This window comes from Megalops cyprinoides, chromosome 7, assembly GCF_013368585.1.
Source record: "Megalops cyprinoides isolate fMegCyp1 chromosome 7, fMegCyp1.pri, whole genome shotgun sequence".
Taxonomy (NCBI): Eukaryota; Metazoa; Chordata; class Actinopteri; order Elopiformes; family Megalopidae; genus Megalops; species Megalops cyprinoides.
In genome coordinates, this window is record NC_050589.1 from 2,180,708 (window position 1) to 2,201,204 (window position 20,497).

The window sequence follows — 20,497 nt, forward strand, 5'->3', positions numbered from 1 at the left end:
AGAAATTTAGAAACCATCCAGAGAAATTTAGGAATCATCCACCGATGTCTTTTCTGTTATGATGCCACTGCTTGCTTTCCAAGATAAATACAAGTGAACTCCACGGAATCCACCTCCAATCTTTCCTCTGAAGTTAATTAGTGGTTTGTTTCAGCTTTATTGCAGGTGATCAACACTGCATCCAAGCCTGCAGGACTGCACTTTGATTTCTGGAAGTATCTGATGTATGACATCCAAATGAGGTCTCCCTGGGCCATGGTTTCGCAACATTTGAAACACAGTTAAACACATTTCACGAGTGAGTACACTCGGTAATGAAGGGTGTTAACAGCTACAGCGGTGAAAGCCGTGACCCCCGTCTCACCTGTGGCTTCTCTGGGGCTGCCTCGTTCACCTTGGACAGCAGGCTCTCCAGCTGCGGCCTATGGCCCATCAGCTGGTGGTAGACCCGGTCAGCCTTGTCCAGCAGGGTGTTAATGTTGGTGACAGCCTAGGGGGGGGGGAAGCAACCGCAAACATTCACGCTAACCTGTCATAATCAACATCACTTCAGCTGCAGCTGGCAACGCAACAAGCAACACATTTCAAACCGAAAGCGATTTTCTAAGAAAAACACGACACACCCACAAAAATAACCGCGCGAGTGAATGACTGCCTGTTTGTGTTCACTGAGAAATGGCTCGATTAGTGTGTACAAAAGTGGTCTTTTTGTTTTCCGGAGCTCCATTAAGTGTATGTTCTTCCCAGCCTTCTGCGGGACATGTAGTCTCCTCATTTGGTTCTGGGCTACGGAATGTACAATGAATTCATAAGGAAAGAACTTTCGGCATTTGCGTCTGTACCTTTCTGTGTAAACACAGAAAACAGCCGTAAGGGTCGGAGCGCGTGACAGAGAGCAGTCGCTCACCTTCTTCCTGTCCTCCTCGTTCTCGATGGGGTCCACAGCGCAGCAGGGCTTGGCGTACAGCATGAAGTCGAATCGGGCGTACTTGCAGAACCCACAGGCGTTGCACAGGAAGGGGTCCTTCTCATCGTAGTTAATGGACCTGCCAAAGAACAGCGGAAGACTCAGACACCAGCGAATGTAGCGCATTCTCTCCCTAACAGCTGCTCTTCATTGGTCCATACATCCGTTTCAGTGTTTTACAGTGCAACCATCCAGTTTCTATCACCAACAATGTCAGGTCTTTTTTGCCTTTTCTTTTGTGTCGGCAAGTATGTACTATCAGCGTATGATATACAGCTATGCTTTTAAGAACTACTGCTAAAATTTCTCTGTGGGCATAATTGCTCAGCATGGATGAGTGACTGAAGGAGATGAACACTGTGATAGGCATACGCATAAGCCACTGAGAGATTACATTACATTATTGTCACTTAGCAGATGTTCTTATCCAGAGCGGCTTACGCAGGTTACAGTTTTTACACGTTGTGAACGGCTGAGCGCAGTTTGGGGCTGCGCTCATCGTGAAGCGCGCGTCTCCGCCCACCTGCACTTGTGGCACTGGTAGACGTTCTCCCCGCAGTTGCCGCACACGCCCGGGTTGGCCGGCACAGACGCGCTGCACCGCGGACACTGCAGCGTCTCCGTGGACGCCTGGTAGTTCTCGTAGAAGTCGGCGAACTCGATCATCAGGTTGGACGCCACGATGGGCAGAGGGAGGTCGATCTTCACCTCGGTCTGACCTGGGGTCAGCTGCACCTTCTTAGCTTTGTGCCAGCGGGCGGGTCTGAAGGAGAGGGGGAGCAGGGAGTGGAGAGAGAGAGAGACGAACTGATGTAAAAACACACAAAACGCTCACTTCAACAAACAAGGAGGAGTTACGGATCAGAGCTAACATTTAAACACAAAATTACTGCGAGGAGGAAGCACTGACACCAAACTCTAATGGTAACGCTTACTTGTGCATAAAAACGTATATTTCTATGTAAAATAAACGTAAATGCTTTTGTGGCGCATCAGAGCAGTGTGTGGGTTCCACTCCTCTTTCTCCTTTGCATGACACGTGGAAGGCTTCCTGCTCTGTGTGAGGATCGGGGGACTCACTTGTTCTTCAGCTCCACGATAGCCTGCACGGTGCGGTTGTTGTAGTACAGGTTGATGGTGCGCACCATCTTGGTGCGCTTGAGGTCTCCGATCTTGACGGTCACCTTGCTGATGGTGTGGCTGCCGATGAGCTTCAGCACCTGCTGTGTGGTGGTGTAACGTGTGTCCACTTTGATGGAGGACAGCTTGATGTTCTGAGGACCCGAAAGACCAGGATGTCAGAGGATTCCGGCTTCGGCCGCTCACACACACCTTTTCAGTGCAACTCTGTTTACCGCATTCTGATCTTTCCTGGAACGTACGGAGGTTTCACTCACCGAAAATGGCACTTCGGGGTTGTTGCAGACTAGGCAGGGGTCGCTTTCCAGGTAAAAGCCATCAAACTCCACCAGTCCTGACAGAGTGCTATGAGGGAAAAAAGAAAACATTAATTAAGTTGATAACAACTTCAATTTAAGAAAACCACCACGGAATAGAAGCCTAATTTCCAGTCTAAGAGGGGACACAAGGAAAAGAGAAAAAAGATAGGGGAAAAAAAATAGGGGAAAAAAGAGTGCCTTATAAATTTTGGCTAATCTTGAGTCCTACAGGGGACACTCACTTGTAGATGTTGGAGTTTGGATGGTTTGTGAGGATGTGGTTCTGTGTCCGCAGGATCTCCACAGCCTTCTGGGAGTATTCTTTCAGCTGTGAAATGAGACGGGCATTTCATAAGCCTCCAATGAGCTGAAATAAACGCACACAGTGCTGACGAGCATTCACTAAACCGTGCACAGCGACAGACCCCCATCTCCCATTGTTCACCTTCTTCTCTGTCTGTGGGGTCTTCAGGGAGAAGTAGCCCAGGAGGTCCACAAACTGGGCAGCTTTGCGCCCGTACGCCGGGAGCTCTGGCCAAATCGCCCAGGTGAGGTCCAGGAGGAGCTCCTGCTGCGATTTACTGGAATTCCTACGTTTGGAGGAATCGAAGAAAATGCTTAGACTCAACAGCACTCACATTAAGAACTGTCCTACTCACTGAAATAACCCTGTAAGCAGTCATCAAAGTTACAATGCAAACTGCATAAATATGAAACTACACAATCATGGCTGATGACTCTCACAATGATTTTACCAGCAGGCAGACTGAAAATTGGTCAAGCGAAAAAAGGACAATGGTGGATTTTTTTTTGGCGCCTGTCTTTTGGGTAATGCCCACTACAGTCACAGTGGATCACAGGTGAAGTGGAGCAGGTGAGACGGGGCAGGTGAGATGGGGCAGGTGAGACGGGGCAGGTGAGACGGAGCAGGTGAGACGGAGCAGGTGAGGCGGAGCAGGTGAGACGGGGCAGGTAAGGTAGAGCAGGTAAGGTAGAGCAGGTGAGGCGGAGTACCTGTAGATGTGCAGGGCCAGGCAGTGAGCCTGCCAGCGCACGGAGGAGGAGTTTGACTCCAGCAGGAAGCAGCGCAGGAACTGGATCAGAGTCTCTTTGTCTGCAAACTTGTTCAGCTGACTGACCAGGGCTGTACAGAGCTGGTCCTCCTGGCTGCCCAGCCCTTCCCCTGCTCAGAACACACACGCACACACACACGCGCACACACGCGCACACACGCGCACACACGCGCACACACACACACACGCACGCACACACACACACACACGCACACACACACGCACACACACACACGCGCACACGCACACACACACACGCACGCACACGCACACACATACATGCACACACGCACACGCACATACACACAAAGAGGCAGACAGACACAAACACTTCAAACAGGTGTAACACTACAATCTCCTCCATACAGCAGTATTACAGCTAGAAATATTCTTCCATTTCCTCCATTTCATTTCTTCCATTCAACAAATGATCCTGACCAGATTAAGACTAACCAAACTAGTCTTTGGAAAAGGTCTGGTACTGAATCTTTTTTCACAGATTTTATCTTGGCTTTATAATCATTTAGAGGTGACTATCATTTATCCCTGGCTGTGCTCACCGTCCTTTTCCTTCTCCTTGTCCTCCTTCTTGCTCTTCTTGCTGGAGGACTTGCTCTGGGAGGACTGGGAGGTCCCTGATGCCCCGCCCGAACCGCCGGAGGCAGCGGCCGCCAGGACCTTACTGCCACACAGAGCACAGGACAGCAGCTGCAGCAGCACCGGGGACACGCCCTCGTCCACCAGGAAGCTGACCTGAAGCAGGAAGTACAGCACGGCTGCGAACAGAGAGAGAGAGAGAGAGAGAGATCAGCTGGAACAGGACACACTCCCCATCACGACATCTGCCATTTTTACCAAATCACACTGAAACCCTGTTTGGTAGGAAAGCTGAGGGAGATTTCCACCAGCTGTGAGGATCGATTGAAAAACATCGACCCACAGCCACTTATAGCAGACATAACTTAATCAGTGCTGTCAGACGAGCTAATGAGGCGAGGTATGAGTTCCCCCCAGCTGCACTCGGCAGTACAGTATGAGAACGCTTCAACCAATGAGCCGTGAGGCCAGTGAGGCCAGCTTCCTCTGGATTACTCACAGTCATCCTTCATGCAGAACTTCTGCCAGTTGATGGTTCTCTGGGTGGCGATTTCAGCACAAGCCTTCAGGTGCTCCATCTTTCAAAAGGAGAAAGAAAACAGGAACAGAATGGGAGTTAAATGTAAGTTAACCAACATAAGGGAGGAAGAGAGATAAATCATAAGCATATAAGGTGTAAAGGGGGCGTGTTTCACTCACCAGGCTGATGAGGGTGTCGTACTGCAGGGCGGAGCCGGAGGTCGCCGTGACGACGCCCGCCCTCAGGAAGATGCCCTGCTCCTCCAGGAGCTTCTTGATGGCCCGCATGTGGGAGTCGAGCGTGTGGAGGTCGCGCAGCTGCCGGTACTTCTCCTTGGAGCCACAGATGAACAGCAGAAGCTTGCGCACCTGCCGTCTGACGAAGGGCGTCTGCTGGATCATCAGGTACTGAGGAGAGACGCAGCACACCGGCGGGTTTGTCAGGGGGCCGAGGCCTGAGCGAACGGAAACATTTCACCGCAGAGAGGCGCTCCTGCCTGTCCGCTGAGGCAGCGGGACTTACCTCTGACAGGAAGTAGAACCAGGAGTGGTCGAAGATGGGGGGTGGGATGCGCGGGTTGGTGTCGGCGATCTTCTTGATCTGATAGGGCAGGCGCAGCACCATCTCGGTCAGAAGCTGGGAGTACGCCTCGAACACGTCGGAGGCGTGGCCCTGAGCGAGAGAGGACCAATCAGAGAATTAACACCCAAACGGCCACCCAATCCCGGGACGCTGTGTGGTCAGCTGGTGAGGCGGAGAGCGGCGCGTGCAGCACGGGAAGGCTTACCTTGACATACTGGCGGAGGAAGAAGGGGCTCATGTCGGGGGGAGAGGAGGAGGTGTGGGGTTTGAGCAGCTGGCTGGCGGCTGCCGGCTCCTCCTCTCCCTGCTGGGTCTTCCAGAACTCCAGCAGGGACTTGAGCACGTGCAGACAGTAGTCTATGGCGCCCAGGCTGAGCAGAGCCGTGGCCGTGGCGTTGGAGATGAGAGAGGACGACTGCCGGGGACACAGACACGGTGAAATGTTACAACATCCTGTCTGCTTCACTCATTCACCTAGAAGGCACCTGAGAAGACTTCATTAGAAAATAGAAGAGTTTTTGTTGGATGTAACATTGGATTTTTACGTTGGATTTACTTTGTTGAGCTTGGTCCATCCAGCTAAACACTCCCCATGGGCTTAATTTTCTTCTGTTATTTAATGGATTCATTTTTAAAAACACATTGCCTTTTACTGAAAAGACTGATGAAACTTATTTCCATCCTTTGTGAGATATCAATAATTCTTTTAAACTGCTGCTAATTGCTCAGAGAACAGACCAAGGTCCGTTTAAGGTGATGAGTCATGCCTGTAAAGGTCAGTTCAGCGTGGCAGAAAGGGGCCGTACCTCGGAGGACGACTTGGAGCCGGACTTTGTGCGAGACATGAAGACGCTGAGCAGCCTCATGATGACCAGGTGAACCTCGTTCATGGGGCTGCGCTCGTTCTTCTTAGAGACGTCCTGAGAGCGCAGACACGCAGGGCACACTTGATCAGACCATCAGCAATCGGCCCTGGCTTATTTGATGATGGCAGTAAAACAAAGCCTCCAGAGCCCCACCGATCGGTTGGGTTACTAATTATTATCCACATACGCTATTCGTTAGTCCTGGTCATCAGTGATTGGTAAATACTAATCAAGAGGATTCTGCTCTCCCACAGCCAAGTACTATGCTTTGTCTAAGGCAGCGAGTTCTTGACAGCACATAATAGTTCTCACATGTTTTGGGGTTCCCCCTTTCCCTCGCCACCCTCTCACCTTCTTGTGCATGCCGAGCTCGGCGATGAGCTGGGCCAGGAGGTCGTCCAGGGCCCCCTTGTCCTTCTCGTCCTCGCCGTCCAGGTCGGCGGTCAGCATGAGGATCACCTGCATGTAGGGAATGGCCTGGACTCCTCCCACACTGTGCAGCTGGGGGAGGTGCTGCAGGAGACGCTCCAATAGCATGAGCCGGACCATGTGCAGCCTGGAGACGGACAGGAAGTCACTCACAGAGCACACCTTTCTCCTGCACCGCTCATCACAGCTGGCCCTTACACCCACAATTATACTTCCTGCTTATCGTTTTCAGACATGTCTGATGCAACGCACTGTGAGGGAAGGGAGGACGGAGGCAGGGAGGACCGGGGTAGAAGGGTGGGAGGGTGAATGTAAAGGGGGGGTTCCGTGGAGCAGGACTGACGAGGAGGAAGAGAGAATGTAACTGCTCTATGCGTGGTGGAGGTCTGACCGGTTGCTGGTGTGGATGTCCCCCTCGGTCTCGCCCTCTCCCTCGGAGCCGTCCCCTTCCTGCTGGGCGGTGGTGGTGCTGATGGCCCCGGTGCTGGAGCTGACGCTGCCGGGTCCGGCAGGGTGTCCCTCCACCGTGGTGTCCCCATACGCGCTGCTGCGCCCCGACACTGCCAACACAGACACACCCCGTCACCCCCCGGCCTTCACGGACGCTCGGACACACTGAAACACACGCTGCTCTGGCGCCGCCCTGCTGGCCGGGAGGGGGAAGGGCATCTTACCGCTGTGCTCGCCAGCCACCGAGTCGATGGCGCTGCCGCCGCTCTCTGACCCCACGCTGCCCCCGTGCTCGGCCGGAGACGTGCGCAGGGTGGAGCCGTCGGTGGCCGCCGTGCTGCCCTCGTCGTCCGAGGCTGGTGCTGAAAGCATAACCAGAGCTGTTACAGGAAAAACACAGCCGGCTGCTGCATGGGGCTCTCCCACAGGAACAGTTACTACACAGAGACGCACTACAGTTCTGCTCACACACAGCCACCGAGACAGCCAGTCACTGCTGCTCTACTCACACACAACCAACAGCACAGTTCTGCACAGGGCTCTACTACAGAAACACAGTCACTTCGCTCAGCAAAGACTACAGCGCTACTCCTACACCACTGACAGCAGTGTTCTGTATAACCTTCTGCTTTCTCCCACAGGAGCATTCTGTACAGAACTCTCCCACCGCAGTCAGGAAAGACACGCTACAGTAAAACTCATCCGCAACCACCGAGACAGTCAGCCACACTGTCACTGGACTGGACTGTCGCTGACCGCTACAGTCGCTGGCTGCCCGCTGACGTGGGGCTCGTTACCTGACGCGGTGGTGTCGGACAGTGTTCCTGCGTCCAGCGAGGACGAGCTGGGGGCCTGGCCGGAGAGGCCCAGACTCTGCAGCCCGAGAGCACTGCTGCTGCTGCCTGCATATCCACAGAGAGAGAGAGCTGTCACTCATCACTCTTACACATAACACACAATTTAAAGGACTTAAGGGTTTGTGGCTTCATATATCCTGAATCAGACACATGGCCACAACTTGGGCCCAGTTACTGTTAGACTAAACAGTAAGGTAATATGTAGTCCTTAATATTACCGAAAAAAATTACTACAAAACTGCATGGTTCTGAATTGGGTACTAATTCACCATGGTCTACAATGTTAGGAGATGTGTGCCATTTACATCTGAAGTACCTGTGCTTATATAGTACACACAAATATTTACCACTGCCCTGTTACTCTCACTTGTCTGATTGTAATTATAATTACAACTAATCATAAGATCAATTAAGAAAAGATCCCCAGTGAGCGCTCAAGGGCCCACTGGTGGTTTTCCAGAGTCAACCATCCTGGGACACCCTGAAGGGGGCAGTGACCCGGGACACCCTGAAGGGGGGCAGTGACCCGGGACACCCTGAAGGGGGCAGTGACCCAGGACACCCTGAAGGGGACAGTACCCCGGGACACCCTGAAGGGGACAGTGACCCGGGACACCCTGAGCAGTGAGGGGGCGGTGACCCGGGACACCCTGAAGGGGGGCAGTGACCCGGGACACCCTGAAGGGGACAGTGACCCAGGACACCCTGAAGGGGGCGGTGACCCGGGACACCCTGAAGGGGACAGTACCCCGGGACACCCTGAGCAGTGAGGGGGCAGTGACCCGGGACACCCTGAAGGGGACAGTGACCCGGGACACCCTGAAGGGGGCAGTGACCCGGGACACCCTGAAGGGGACAGTGACCCAGGACACCCTGAAGGGGACAGTGACCTTGCTGGTCCTGCTGCAGGCTGAGGGCGATGGCCAGCTCCACCATGGTCTCGTCGTCCGCGTCAGGCGGGATGTCCAGCATGGGGGGGAAGCCCTCCGCTCCGGCCAACAGCGCCTCCAGTGGCGAGGGGTTGCCATTGTTCACGTTCTCTGCCGTCTCCAGGACCATGGACTCCGACTGCAGAGGACACAGAAGAGGGGAATTACATAATAACAGCCTGATCTCAGGTCAGTTAGCCCGCAATCGTATATAACATTTTCTGGCTTGACGCTCTACCACTAATGAGCTCCTTGCTGCTGTGTATCTACAGCAAAAAAGACTCCACTGAGGCGATTAGTTAACTGTACTGGGGCCAAAAATTTCACAAAGTACGATGATGTCCAAATTCCACTGAGCCAAACTCAAACAGATACTCACTGTCGTGTAGAAAAGAAACCGTGCTCGCACTCCCCCTGCTGGCGAGAGCAGGGAACAGCCACTCGGCCAAACTCACCACCATCTCGAAATCCCCGTGATCCACCTCGTTCTGCTCTTGGCTCTCTTGCCGGCCGCCCTCCCCTCCCGTCATTCCCGACGGCTGCATCTTGTCGTCCGCGTCGTCGTCGTCATCGTCGTCTTTGTCTCCTGGGGGGGTTATTCGTGAGGGGAAAGGTTTAACCCAACAGTCAACGCTAAACTCACACCCTGCAGGTTCAACACTAGGTTTTACTAAAGGACAGAGAGAAGGCCCCCTATGATCTTGGGGAAGTCTTAGCTGGAATCCAAGCCTGTCAAAGAATCCAGGCTTGCTAAGGGAAAGGGCTCTTCAGTGGATAGTTGCAGATTCAGCAGCTGTCCCCTGAACAGCAGCATGAGGAGGCAGCCGTACCCATGGGAGTGTTGGAGCGGGGCGGGGAGGGAAGGGTCACGTGTCGCCGCTTGTTCCTGGGCCTCAGCACTCGGATCAGGGCCTGCTTACAGGCGAAGCTCACCGCTGTGTCCTGCCACCCAGAGAGAACCACACACATCAGCGGTCCACCACATCTGGCTATCGGCAAGAGCAGAGAAATAGTCTGGTACTGAAAATAATGAATCTCTGAAGCAACGTTACTGTCCTGCCTGAATGTTTTCTGTCTCTGATAACAAGCAGTCTGAATACATATCAGAAATAGTGCTTGATTATTCTCCTGGCATAAAAACACACACACACGCAAGCGTACACACACACACACACACACACACGGACGCGCGCACACGCACGGACATGCGCACGCTCACACACACACACACACACACACACACACACACACACACACACACACACACACACATACTTCTGTGGTAGGAACAGGACAATTAAGAGCTTGAGGGCACATATTGATTTAATGCTCCCAAAAAGGTAGAATTAATTTGCAACAGTGACAGAAGAATAAATCCTGGATGCCTAAGGATATTAGGCTGTTTGGCAGAACCTACGGGACAGAGCAGCATCTGCATGTAGATTTTGGAGGCCACGTTGATGCAGTCCAGCTCACAGGTACAGTACCCATGAATGATGTCCACCAGCGCGTTCACTGTGGCTTCAACGTGAGTCAGACCTGAGGAGAAAAGCAATGGGACAGTCACTGGCCAGGTCACCAGCTCAAAGCCTTCAAAATCTATTACCATACCACCACCTTCAGCTATCAAGTTACCTAGAGCCACTGATAGAATGGTTAATCTTGAAACTATTATTAGATATGTGTATCTAACCTAACTGGAGAAATTAACTTTAAAAAATTAACTCCAGGTATATGCTGATGTATTGCTGTATGTGAAAACAACATACACAACAATCAATTACCTTTAAAAAGGCTGAATTTCAATTCTTAGCAGGTACAGCACAACAACTTCGTGGAAAAAAAAATCAATATCTACAAATTAACCCAAGAACACTACATTTATTTCTGTCGCTTTAGATTTGCCAAGTAAAGAAGCCCTACCAGGTGACGTTTTCATTATGGTTTTGTTAAGCTGCTGAATAAGAGGCTGTACAGGACTGTAAAACCAGCCCGCTCTCACAGGGGGGAATACCCCTTGCTGGGGAACAGCAGCGCTGCTTACCCGGCAGGCAGGCCGGGGCCAGGAAGGCGTTCTTAGGTTTGAGGGCGTGGAGCTTCCAGAAGTTATTCACCAGCTGCATGATGAAGTTACAGCCCTCGCTCTCCGACGCCTTCTGCCCGTCCTTGCTGTCCTCCGACGCTTCTGCAGAAATCAACACCGTGATGCAGAGATCACAGCCTGTTACCATGGAGTCAAGGTCCCTCCCGTTAAAGCAGAAACACGGCCGTGTCTCACACTGACGCAAGCCTCTAAACATGGCCTAACACTGACAGCAGTAAGAAGAAACAGCACAGGAGTCTGAGAGTCAGCACAGCAGAGACTTGGATCATAAGCTACGCTAAAAGCCCATTAGAATGGCCTCCTCTTCCTCCCTCAGACTGATCCCGGGCCAGCGCTGCGGCGGGCGGGGGCTGGCTCACCTGCGTCCGCATGCGGCAGCTTGGACTCGGTGAAGTGCACCAGGTTGTTGGGCCTCATGATGGCGATGGAGCGGGCGGTGATCACCAGCCTCTGGAAGACGTCGGGATCCAGGTCCTTCCCATCTCTGCTGCAGCTGTTCAGACACTGCACCGCATTGCTCAGCAGGGACTGGTCCTGCGTGGGGAGGAACCGCGATCAGCACGACCGGGTGCAGGGCGGCCGCATGCACACTCTCTGTATGGCTGCCTTTTGGAGGATGTTCATTTAAAACAAAAGATAGTTCTAGGTCCCTGTTGTATCTGTTCACAACGTGCTTTGTCTTTAACACCAAGTGGAGTACTAAGTAATGAGCGTAGTTACTGCAGAAGTTCAGAAAAGAGAAGTGAAACAGGAATAGAGGTAAAATGCATGCTGCAGCGAGGCCCACCTTGTGGTTGTGGTAGGCGGTGCGGCTGGTGTGCAGGCTGGCCAGCAGGCCCTTGGTCTGCTGCTGGACTCCCGCGGGGGTGGGCATGGATAACAGCAGGGTGGCCAGCTCCAGGGCAGCGGCCTTGTTCTTCTCCTGCCCGACCGCACCGAGAGAACACACACACACGTCGTGATAAAAGCACACACACACGCACACGCACGCACGCACACACCCTCATCTCACAGCACACACACCCCCTCATCTCACAGCACATACACCCCCTCATCTCACAGCACATACACACACACACCCTCATCTCACAGCACACACCCATACACCCTCATCTCACAGCACATACACACACACCCACACATACCAGCAATAAATAATAAATATGACACAGAAACAGACACACACACACACAGACACAGCCACAGCCTTCTTACCTTTTCATTTGTGGAGCCTACAGCAAAGCAGCTCTCCAGCGCTTCCAGAGAACTGACGACCAGCCTGGGAGGAAAGAAACACAGTTACAGTGACGCTGCCCATCTTCATGGAAATCAACTGAAAAGCTGAAGGAGGGAAGCAAAAGAAAACTTACTATTCACAAAAAACTTCCTACTGTTCTTACATTTAGGAGTAAAGCAAGCCCATATGGGTAACATCTGGCTCACTATAGTTTAAGTGAACCTCTGCAGAAACCTTTTTTTTTTACCCCATTTTAAAGCATTATCAGTGTTGCTTGTTAAATCTTATGCTGATGCGTTTTGTTGGTACACACACACACGCAAACACCATGCAAACAAGCAGAGAAAGGGTGGCTACTAACCGGTCCAAGGGCGATAAGGACTCAGTTTCACAACTTTTTTTTGTTTGTGTTTTTTGGGAGCAAAGAAAAAGAAAAATGTGTGAGGATCACAGAAAGAAACAAGTAAAAATGACTTAATGTAACAGAGGAAATGTGAGCGTGCAGATACGGTCATCATGAAGGCAGCCATGCACTGGACACACCACACACTCCCAGAATGCACCTCTCTTCCACCAGGCAGGGGCCTACACACCTCTGACATTGGCTGATTCACTGTAATATTAATTTATTTTACTTTATTCAAACCTATTCATTTTGTCTGAGTCTCTGGAGATATGCTGAATTGGCTGCATCTCAAGAGAGATAAAACTGCATTTAAACATAATACAGTAAGAGAATGAAGACAACCAATAGCTTACCTTGCAATAAAAAAAAAACAGTTTAAATTAAAGCAGCTCAGAAAAACAGTAAAACAGTGAGCATCCACTTAACCTACATCAGATTCCACAACTCCTTCCAATGTTGACATTTCTGTCCTATCACAATTTTATTTAACTGCACATTAAAACTGACATTGGGGGGGGGGTCATCCGACCCCAGGCCCTGCCAACCCCCAGACCCTGCATACCTCTCCAGCACAGTTCCGCTAGCAGAGGCGGGGGCAGCGATGTCACTATCCCCCGTGCCATTGCCCTGGTTGAGGTTGGGGCTGCCCACGTTGTTGACGGAGGCAGAGGGGAAGTCCTCGGGGGGCTCGTCTGGCCAGCCGAACTGCTCCTTGGTCTTCCCATAGATCTTAATGGAGTCAAGCATGGTGACACCTGCAGGGTCTACAGACGCTCCGACTGGGGGGGGGGGGGGCAGGAGAGGGGGAGTGGGGGAGAGAGAGGGAGAGAGAGAGAGAGAGAGAGAGGGGGAAGAGAGGGGGCAGAAGAGGGGAAGAGGGAGAGAGAGAAAAAGAGGGCAGGGGGCAGGAGAGGGAGAGAGGAAGGAGGGGAAGAGGCCAAAAGGCAGGGACAGAGAGAGGGAGCAAGGGAGGGAAGGCGAGAGATCAATAAGGAAGAAGGAAGACAGAGATGATCAACTCCTGCTCTCAGCCCTTTGTATAGTGTAGCTTAATGAGTTAAAACGCACCTAGGGTTGCTCTATGAGAAATAAATCCCAGGAAAAGAGCCAGGTCAGGCACACTAAGTACTTAGGTGGTTCTTGTTGTGCACTTGGTTCATCTTGCTCAATTCTTTCCCTTGTGTTATTTCTCAAATACTTCTCGGCTTTTTGAGAAATGCAAAAAATGAAGTTCAAGATTCCATATCCGTGGTAAACTAATTGAATAATAACTTTTCCAGCCTGTAAGAGCCATTCTGCCAGTGTGTACCTCTACCACCTCACAGTTGCTACTCTGCACTACTGTGGGCGACGGAGCCAAGGCGAGCCCTCTTACTGAAGATGGACAGCTTCTTGTCGGCCTGCAGGGCCTCTTCACGGGTGAAGGGGAAGTCGAACCAGCGCGAGCGGGTCAGGTTCATCTGCATGGTGCGGCCGAAGATCTCTATGTAGGAGGGCGCCCTCTCGATGGCCTGGGTGCCCACCTGCACCCGCATGCCCGTCATCACCATGGAGCTGTTGTTGTTGACGGCCTCCACCGTGAAGCCTCCAGGCTGCACAGGGTGGCAACAGTGTAAACAGCACCGCAGACAGGAAACCCAACGCTGCCTCAGTCTCAGAAAAAATAAATCTGTGACGTAAAACTAACACACCCATGAACTGCTAGGTTATGTAAGCTCTACATTTGGATATCTCCTGATCTTTCCAGCAGACACTGTGCTGCTAGCTAGCTTGTGTGAGGAAATTGCCTCTGAGTGGAATGTCGGAGGGCCGTACCTTAGTGTTGGCCACGTACATCCCGGTGGAGTTCAGTCGGTGCTTGATCTGCTGGCCGTTGTAGACCTGCAGCAGGTCGTTGCCCCCGAACTCCACCTCCGTCAGCTGCTGGTTGTGCTCAAAGAAGTCCACGGGGAAAGTCACCTGGCTGGAGGTGCGCGTGGCTGGAACACAGAGCGTTCAGCTTCAGTAACTCGTTAAAAAAAACATGTCAACTGTCAAATTCCTTCAAAATTGGCCCACTTTGAAAGCTTGTACGGGTATGAAAGGAGTACTTGTGTCTGCTTTGTGTGACAGAGCGAGCGTGGGGGGGGACGGGGGGGGATGGCACAGCGCGGCGCGGGCCCACTCACTGGCGGCGGCAGCTTTGCGCTTGCGCACGGGCTTCATGATGCTGATGACGCTGCTGGGCTGCAGTGCTGGCTGCAGCCAGTAGGAGGTGTTCTCCACGTTGGCCATGTAGATGCGCAGGCTGCCGTCCTCACACAGCAGGATCATGGTGGTGCGCTGCTGCTCGTTGCTGGCCGTGTGGCGGATGGCCACCATGTCCTGAATCTGAGACGGGGAACAGAGCCGGGTTTACGCCGTGGCCACAGACACTGTACACTCTAACCAGATATTTAGCTCCTGCTTTCCATTTGTCCACCACAGCCAGCTAAGTCAGAATTCTTACAGCTCTATCAATGGTGGAGACAGGGCTTTGAAAGTGAGACACAAAGAGCTGACCATTCGGCCGATATAAACTACGTTACATCGCATTCATTTAGCACACGCTCCTATCCAGAGCGACTTCCAACACAAAAGAACAGAAGGGTATGCATTCACGTTGAATGACTAACAACACTCCAAAACCAGTGAAATGTGAGCACAACACCATTCAAGCTCTACCACAAGTTAACTTATGCAGCCAAGAGTACTACCATACATCACAGTCACTAGATGACTGGATATATAAAGTCTGTGCCACTGCAGTCTGCCATATTAAAGTATGGCTTGTTGGATGAAATGGGACCAGAATTCCCGGGATGTGTGCAGGGGAGTGAGTGTAACACACCTTGGCTTTAGCGGGCAGGGTTTTGATCTCCTGGATGAGGAAGGTGTCGGGTTTCACCATGATGACCAGCGGGATTCCAGAGGTCTGCTGCACACAGCACACCAGCCCGGGGTGGTTCATCACCTCCGACCACTGACAGAGTGCCGGGGACGTCTTACTGCCCCCGTTCGAGCTGCACACACATGGGAAACCGACTGGTCAAAGCTGAGGAAGCAAGCCTGTGAAAGTATCCAGGCTTGCCAAGGGAAAACCAGGCTCCTCAGTGGAAAGATGCAGATCCAGATCATAAGAGCAGCAAACACCTGTCCCAAGTAACTTCAACATAGAGGTAAACTTAGAAGCTAAGTATCAGGCCCAAATGTCAGGCATTAACAAGCATCTGTCAAGCAAACACCTAATGCCAAGTATTCCGAGGTGTAAAGAGAGAACCGCAGCCCACTCCTGTGGCTGACGGCCGGCTCACCCTTTGACGTTGATGGGGAAGAGCCGCTGCATGTCCATGGTGCTGCGGCTGACAGTGGCGGCGAAGGACTTGCCCTGGCTGTAGCTGAAGAACAGCATCTGCAGCACATGGGAGTAGTAGACGGAGACTCCGCCTCCGGCCACCTGCCCGTTGCTGTCCTGTAAGACAGAGCGCAGCCCGGGGGATCAGACAGAGAGCCCAGCGCTAACAAGCCATAGAGCTGGTGTGCATGTGTGTGTGAACCTTTTTGTGTGTGAGTGATTGAGTATGTGTGTATACATTTGTGTGTGTGTGTGTGTGTCTGTATGTGTGTATGTGTGTGAGAGAATCAGTGAGTGCATGTGTATGTCTGTAAGTGTGTGTGTGCGTGTGTGCGTGCGTGTGCGTGTGCGTGTGCGTGTGCGTGCGTGCGTGCGTGTGTGCACGCGCGCATGTGACCGCAGGCCTTCAGAGAGTCCTGTCCGCAGTACCTTGAGGTCCTCGTGGTTGATCTCCAGCACGTTGGTGACGTAGAAGGGTCCGTGCTGGGCGCTGCTGGACTCCTCCATCACCTGCGTGTAGATGTACCCCGCAGACGACATGATGACGATGATGTTCTTCCCCTCCTCGTTGAACAGGAAGGTGGCGTCGCGGATCTTGGAGCTCGGGAGCAGGAAGTAGTACATGGGACTCAGGGCATCCACAGAAAGGTCGTAGATCTGAGAGGGAGGGCCGGAGTGTCAGTTTCACAAAACGAAAATGCTTTTCAAAGCTGCCTCAATGGAATGTTTGCCTTGCAGAAGTGTCTCTTATAAGAAAATGCACCACTTCCATGATTCAGAATCAACAGTTTTTACAATATCAGCTTGGTAATTTTAGGATCAAACCATCTTCTTCCCTTTTTACTATAATGAGCTCTAAACTCAGACTAGAACTCTAAACTGAAGCTAATTTAGTTCAAAGGTCCAAGAAAAGGTTAATAACATTTAAGAGGAGAAAGCTTTTCCCTGCGCGTCCCAGTAATGTCAGGACATGAATTAACAGATATTGACACACATTACTTCTAGTTTCAGCATAAACTCATGCTTCCACTTGGAGGCTGGACTCAGAAACGATGGAGGACAAGTTACCTTGACAAAGTCAGCTGTGATGATGGCCAGCTCTGTCTGTGACCCCGGCAGCCAGATGGCCTTGATGATGAAGTTGCCAGTGGCGAGCTGGGGATGCAGCACCAGGTGATCCGACACCGAGCCCGTACTGCTGAAGGTCAGAACATGGCAGTCCTGTGGAGAGGCGGACAGGGCACCATCTGAGCTGCCAGCACAGGTTTCCCACATATCGACCCGAGAGCTTCCACAATGCAACAACAACAGAGTTCAGCGTAAAGCTGAAAGCTGCCAGCTCATTATGAACGTGGCAGAATGGAACATCCATAGCTACTGCAGGAACACAGAGAGCTCTGGAAGTTCCAAGATGGAGGGCGGGAAGGAATGCAGGAGATAAACACCTGGAGGCAACATGAAATGCCTGTGGTGCCACCTGTCCATGTATTCTGAACCCTGAACTGTGAACTCTGACCTTGAGGCCACACACGGCCAGGTAGTCCTCATTGCAGGGGTTCCCGGTAAGGCTGAGCACGGTGAAGGGCACAGGGGCGGACGCCAGCCGGGTCAGGGTCAGCTTCCTCTTGCTGGAGTCCGCCTGCTTCAGGAGGGCAGACAGCTGCAGCACAGTGATCTGCAGGAGAGCAGAGGGCGTGAGAGGCTGCGCAGGTCAGACGCGGGGCGGGTGAAGGGGGCGTGTGTGTGGCGGCAGGTAGGACGCGGGGCGGGTGAAGGGGCCGTGTGTGTGGCGGCAGGTCAGACGCGGGGCGGGTGAAGGGGCCGTGTGTGTGGCGGCAGGTAGGACGCGGGGCGGGTGAAGGGGCCGTGTGTGTGGCGGCAGGTCAGACGCGGGGCGGGTGAAGGGGCCGTGTGTGTGGCGGCAGGTCAGACGCGGGGCGGGTGAAGGGGCCGCGTGTGTGGCGGCAGGTCAGACGCGGGGCGGGTGAAGGGGCCGCGTGTGTGGCGGCAGGTCAGACGCGGGGCGGGTGAAGGGGCCCTGTGCTCGGCGGGTGAAGCGGCCCTGCGCGCTGCGGCAGGTGAGACGCGGGGCGGGTGAAGCGGCCCTGCGCTCGGCGGGTGAAGGGGCCCTGCGCTCGGCGGGTGAAGCGGCCCTGCGCTCGGCGGGTGAAGCGGCCCTGCGCTCGGCGGGTGAAGCGGCCCTGCGCTCGGCGGGTGAAGCGGCCCCGCGCTCGGCGGGTGAAGCGGCCCCGCGCTCGGCGGGTGAAGCGGCCCCGCGCTCGGCGGGTGAAGGGGCTGTGTGTGTGGTGGCAGGTCAGACGCAGGGCGGGTGAAGCGGCCCTGCGCTCGGCGGGTGAAGCGGCCCTGCGCTCGGCGGGTGAAGCGGCCCTGCGCTCGGCGGGTGAAGCGGCCCTGCGCTCGGCGGGTGAAGCGGCCCCGCGCTCGGCGGGTGAAGCGGCCCTGCGCTCGGCGGCGGCGGCGTACCTTCCCCTTCTCGTGGCTGACGGCGAGGTGCTGTCGCCGGCCGTGCGGGGAGGACAGGACGCACATGGCCACGCGCCGCAGCACGTGGGCGCTGATCAGCTGCCGGATCGTCTGGCCCTGGTCCCCGCTGTAGTTCATCCGCACGTTCTCGAACGCCCCCTCCTGGGAGCCCAGCGTGGGAACCTGCAGGCACATTTACACAATCATCTCTGCTCTGTCAGCTTCTCTGGATAAAATCTGCTAAATAAAGTGCACTTCACCGGGTCACATCAACAGCAGTACACACAGAAAACATCTGCCTACACAACACACGCGATATGCACATGCCTTTAACACAGGAAAGAAAGTTTAATATTAACAATATTCCCCGTATGTTAACTGTTAACCAAGGGGTGGCACCACATGCACAAATGATCCACCTGACAGTCACATTTCTGAGCGGTGCAGAATCGGTGGGCCGACTGACTTTTATAGCATGTGACTCAACTAAAATACTGGGCATAGAGTTTAGGAAGTGCCTTCCACATGATGGAGATCAATTCTGAGCAGAATCTGAGCAGCGTGGGGCCCAAAGGCATGACCAGAGTTGTCTTTACAGCACACCCTCTGTGCTTTTAGGCCGTCCCGTGTCTGGCTCCCTACCATGAGCTGGTCGGTCATCTCCACGGTCTTGTCCTGGGTGTGCAGCTCGTTGAGGGCGTGCTGGGCCCGGCTGCTGCTGCCCACGGCGGAGGCCTGCTGGAAGTTGGTCTGGATGGCATCCATCAGGAAGATCAGCATCTCCAGCACTATGGCTGCCGTGGAGGAGGCGGACTGAGAGACCACAGGGAACACAGTCTTCTGCATTAAACCACTGCAGTATTGTGGATTAAGCAGGTACACAGGTACTCAGAGCTCTGAGACTACACTTTCTTCCCCAAAGGTTAGAGCTATATCAGAGAAATGGAATCGCATGTTTCATGAAAACATTGAGAGAAAATGCAAATGATAAGCGGCACAAACTTTAAATAGAAGTCAGACAATTTGAATTTGGTTTTTTTGTCAATGGAGCAGGTACTTTTCCACTGTACTGGAAGTGTCTGTGTTACGACATCTGTGGGCCACCTTAAAGAACGTGGAGCACCGGCACTGTTCTTTGTTCTTGCTGAAAGAAACTCTAGTCACTGAAGATCTGCATTGTCCACTTTCATGTGAAGACGAAGCTTAAGTTTCAGCCTTCATTTAAAGACATGGGTGCCGTTTTCTCGGCAACTTGTACATGGTCAGCTTGAAACACATCACCACAAATGCTTAAATCTTTGGCCCCATCTTTATAAGCCACGTGCAGATCTCGCATGAACTTGCAGCTCTCGGCCTACAGGCCTAAATAAAGCGGTGAGATATGATGGTGAGATATGATGTCGGCGAGGCCCCGCCCCTCACCACTTGCTGCAGCAGCTCGTCGCGGCAGCCGTCGATGTTCCTGCACACGCTGCTCTTCTTGGGCCGGTCATCGTCGCCCGCCTTGCCCTCGCAGATGGTCACCTTGCCCTTGTCGGCGGGAGAGGCGCTCTGGTGGCGGATGGCACTCTCCGGCATGCGGGGCTCGCTCTGGAACGCCGACGACTCCTTCATGGTGGAGCTCATACCGCTGCTGGGGCTGCGCTTCACCAGAGCCTGCACACAGAGACACGCACGCACGCACGCACGCACCACACACGCACGCACACACGCACGCACACACGCACGCACGCACCACACACCACACACCACACACCACACACCACACACCACACACCACACACCACACACCACACACCACACACACACACCCAGATGCACCCATGCACACAGGGACACACACGCACACACACACAGCGGGGTCACAACACAGTAGCAACTAGGAGTGCACACAGCACAGACGGTCAGAGAGCAGTTAGAAGGGCATGCTGTATCTGCCTCTGCTTCTAAGAGCTACAGTTATCTGGGTTAATGGGTTAACCTGTTAGGAGTTACAGTGCTATTATTTTCACTAAGCGTCTATCCGATTCATTCATCATTAGACACAGAGTAGCATGCACATGTTATTGAGGCTAAGTTAAAAAAAATGTCAGTTTACAAAGCTTTTTGATCCAAGGCAAGAATAATCACAAAATAATCCCAAATCCATTTTCCCCACCCTTCTGATCAATATGGTGCCACCAA

The 20,497-nt window shown here is 53.1% G+C and overlaps 1 protein-coding gene across 8 annotated transcripts in view; it reads right to left on the minus strand.

The window, feature by feature from the left end:
* ubr4 (ubiquitin protein ligase E3 component n-recognin 4) overlaps window positions 1–20,497 on the minus strand; it is a 61,958-nt gene that overhangs the window by 21,200 nt on the left and 20,261 nt on the right. For 4 of the 8 annotated variants that reach the window (XM_036533517.1, XM_036533513.1, XM_036533516.1 and 1 more), the window contains exons 37-75: window positions 19,736–19,969; window positions 18,956–19,126; window positions 18,314–18,496; window positions 17,346–17,504; window positions 16,898–17,050; window positions 16,259–16,486; window positions 15,789–15,946; window positions 15,326–15,497; window positions 14,625–14,826; window positions 14,272–14,435; window positions 13,832–14,048; window positions 13,019–13,235; window positions 12,412–12,444; window positions 12,029–12,092; window positions 11,601–11,735; window positions 11,173–11,347; window positions 10,754–10,894; window positions 10,127–10,248; window positions 9,540–9,651; window positions 9,165–9,295; window positions 8,671–8,848; window positions 7,721–7,825; window positions 7,148–7,285; window positions 6,865–7,033; window positions 6,396–6,600; window positions 5,985–6,098; window positions 5,384–5,593; window positions 5,119–5,268; window positions 4,776–5,003; window positions 4,576–4,654; window positions 4,040–4,255; window positions 3,421–3,589; window positions 2,852–2,996; window positions 2,649–2,734; window positions 2,365–2,452; window positions 2,048–2,241; window positions 1,491–1,730; window positions 908–1,046; window positions 365–490 (exon numbers count right to left, since the gene is read on the minus strand). In XM_036533517.1, the coding sequence (XP_036389410.1) occupies window positions 365–490; window positions 908–1,046; window positions 1,491–1,730; window positions 2,048–2,241; window positions 2,365–2,452; window positions 2,649–2,734; window positions 2,852–2,996; window positions 3,421–3,589; window positions 4,040–4,255; window positions 4,576–4,654; window positions 4,776–5,003; window positions 5,119–5,268; window positions 5,384–5,593; window positions 5,985–6,098; window positions 6,396–6,600; window positions 6,865–7,033; window positions 7,148–7,285; window positions 7,721–7,825; window positions 8,671–8,848; window positions 9,165–9,295; window positions 9,540–9,651; window positions 10,127–10,248; window positions 10,754–10,894; window positions 11,173–11,347; window positions 11,601–11,735; window positions 12,029–12,092; window positions 12,412–12,444; window positions 13,019–13,235; window positions 13,832–14,048; window positions 14,272–14,435; window positions 14,625–14,826; window positions 15,326–15,497; window positions 15,789–15,946; window positions 16,259–16,486; window positions 16,898–17,050; window positions 17,346–17,504; window positions 18,314–18,496; window positions 18,956–19,126; window positions 19,736–19,969 (6,150 nt within the window). The remainder of the gene's footprint in view (window positions 1–364; window positions 491–907; window positions 1,047–1,490; window positions 1,731–2,047; window positions 2,242–2,364; window positions 2,453–2,648; window positions 2,735–2,851; window positions 2,997–3,420; window positions 3,590–4,039; window positions 4,256–4,575; window positions 4,655–4,775; window positions 5,004–5,118; window positions 5,269–5,383; window positions 5,594–5,984; window positions 6,099–6,395; window positions 6,601–6,864; window positions 7,034–7,147; window positions 7,286–7,720; window positions 7,826–8,670; window positions 8,849–9,164; window positions 9,296–9,539; window positions 9,652–10,126; window positions 10,249–10,753; window positions 10,895–11,172; window positions 11,348–11,600; window positions 11,736–12,028; window positions 12,093–12,411; window positions 12,445–13,018; window positions 13,236–13,831; window positions 14,049–14,271; window positions 14,436–14,624; window positions 14,827–15,325; window positions 15,498–15,788; window positions 15,947–16,258; window positions 16,487–16,897; window positions 17,051–17,345; window positions 17,505–18,313; window positions 18,497–18,955; window positions 19,127–19,735; window positions 19,970–20,497) is intronic. The other 4 variants (XM_036533518.1, XM_036533515.1, XM_036533512.1 and 1 more) reach the window with 3 other exon arrangements.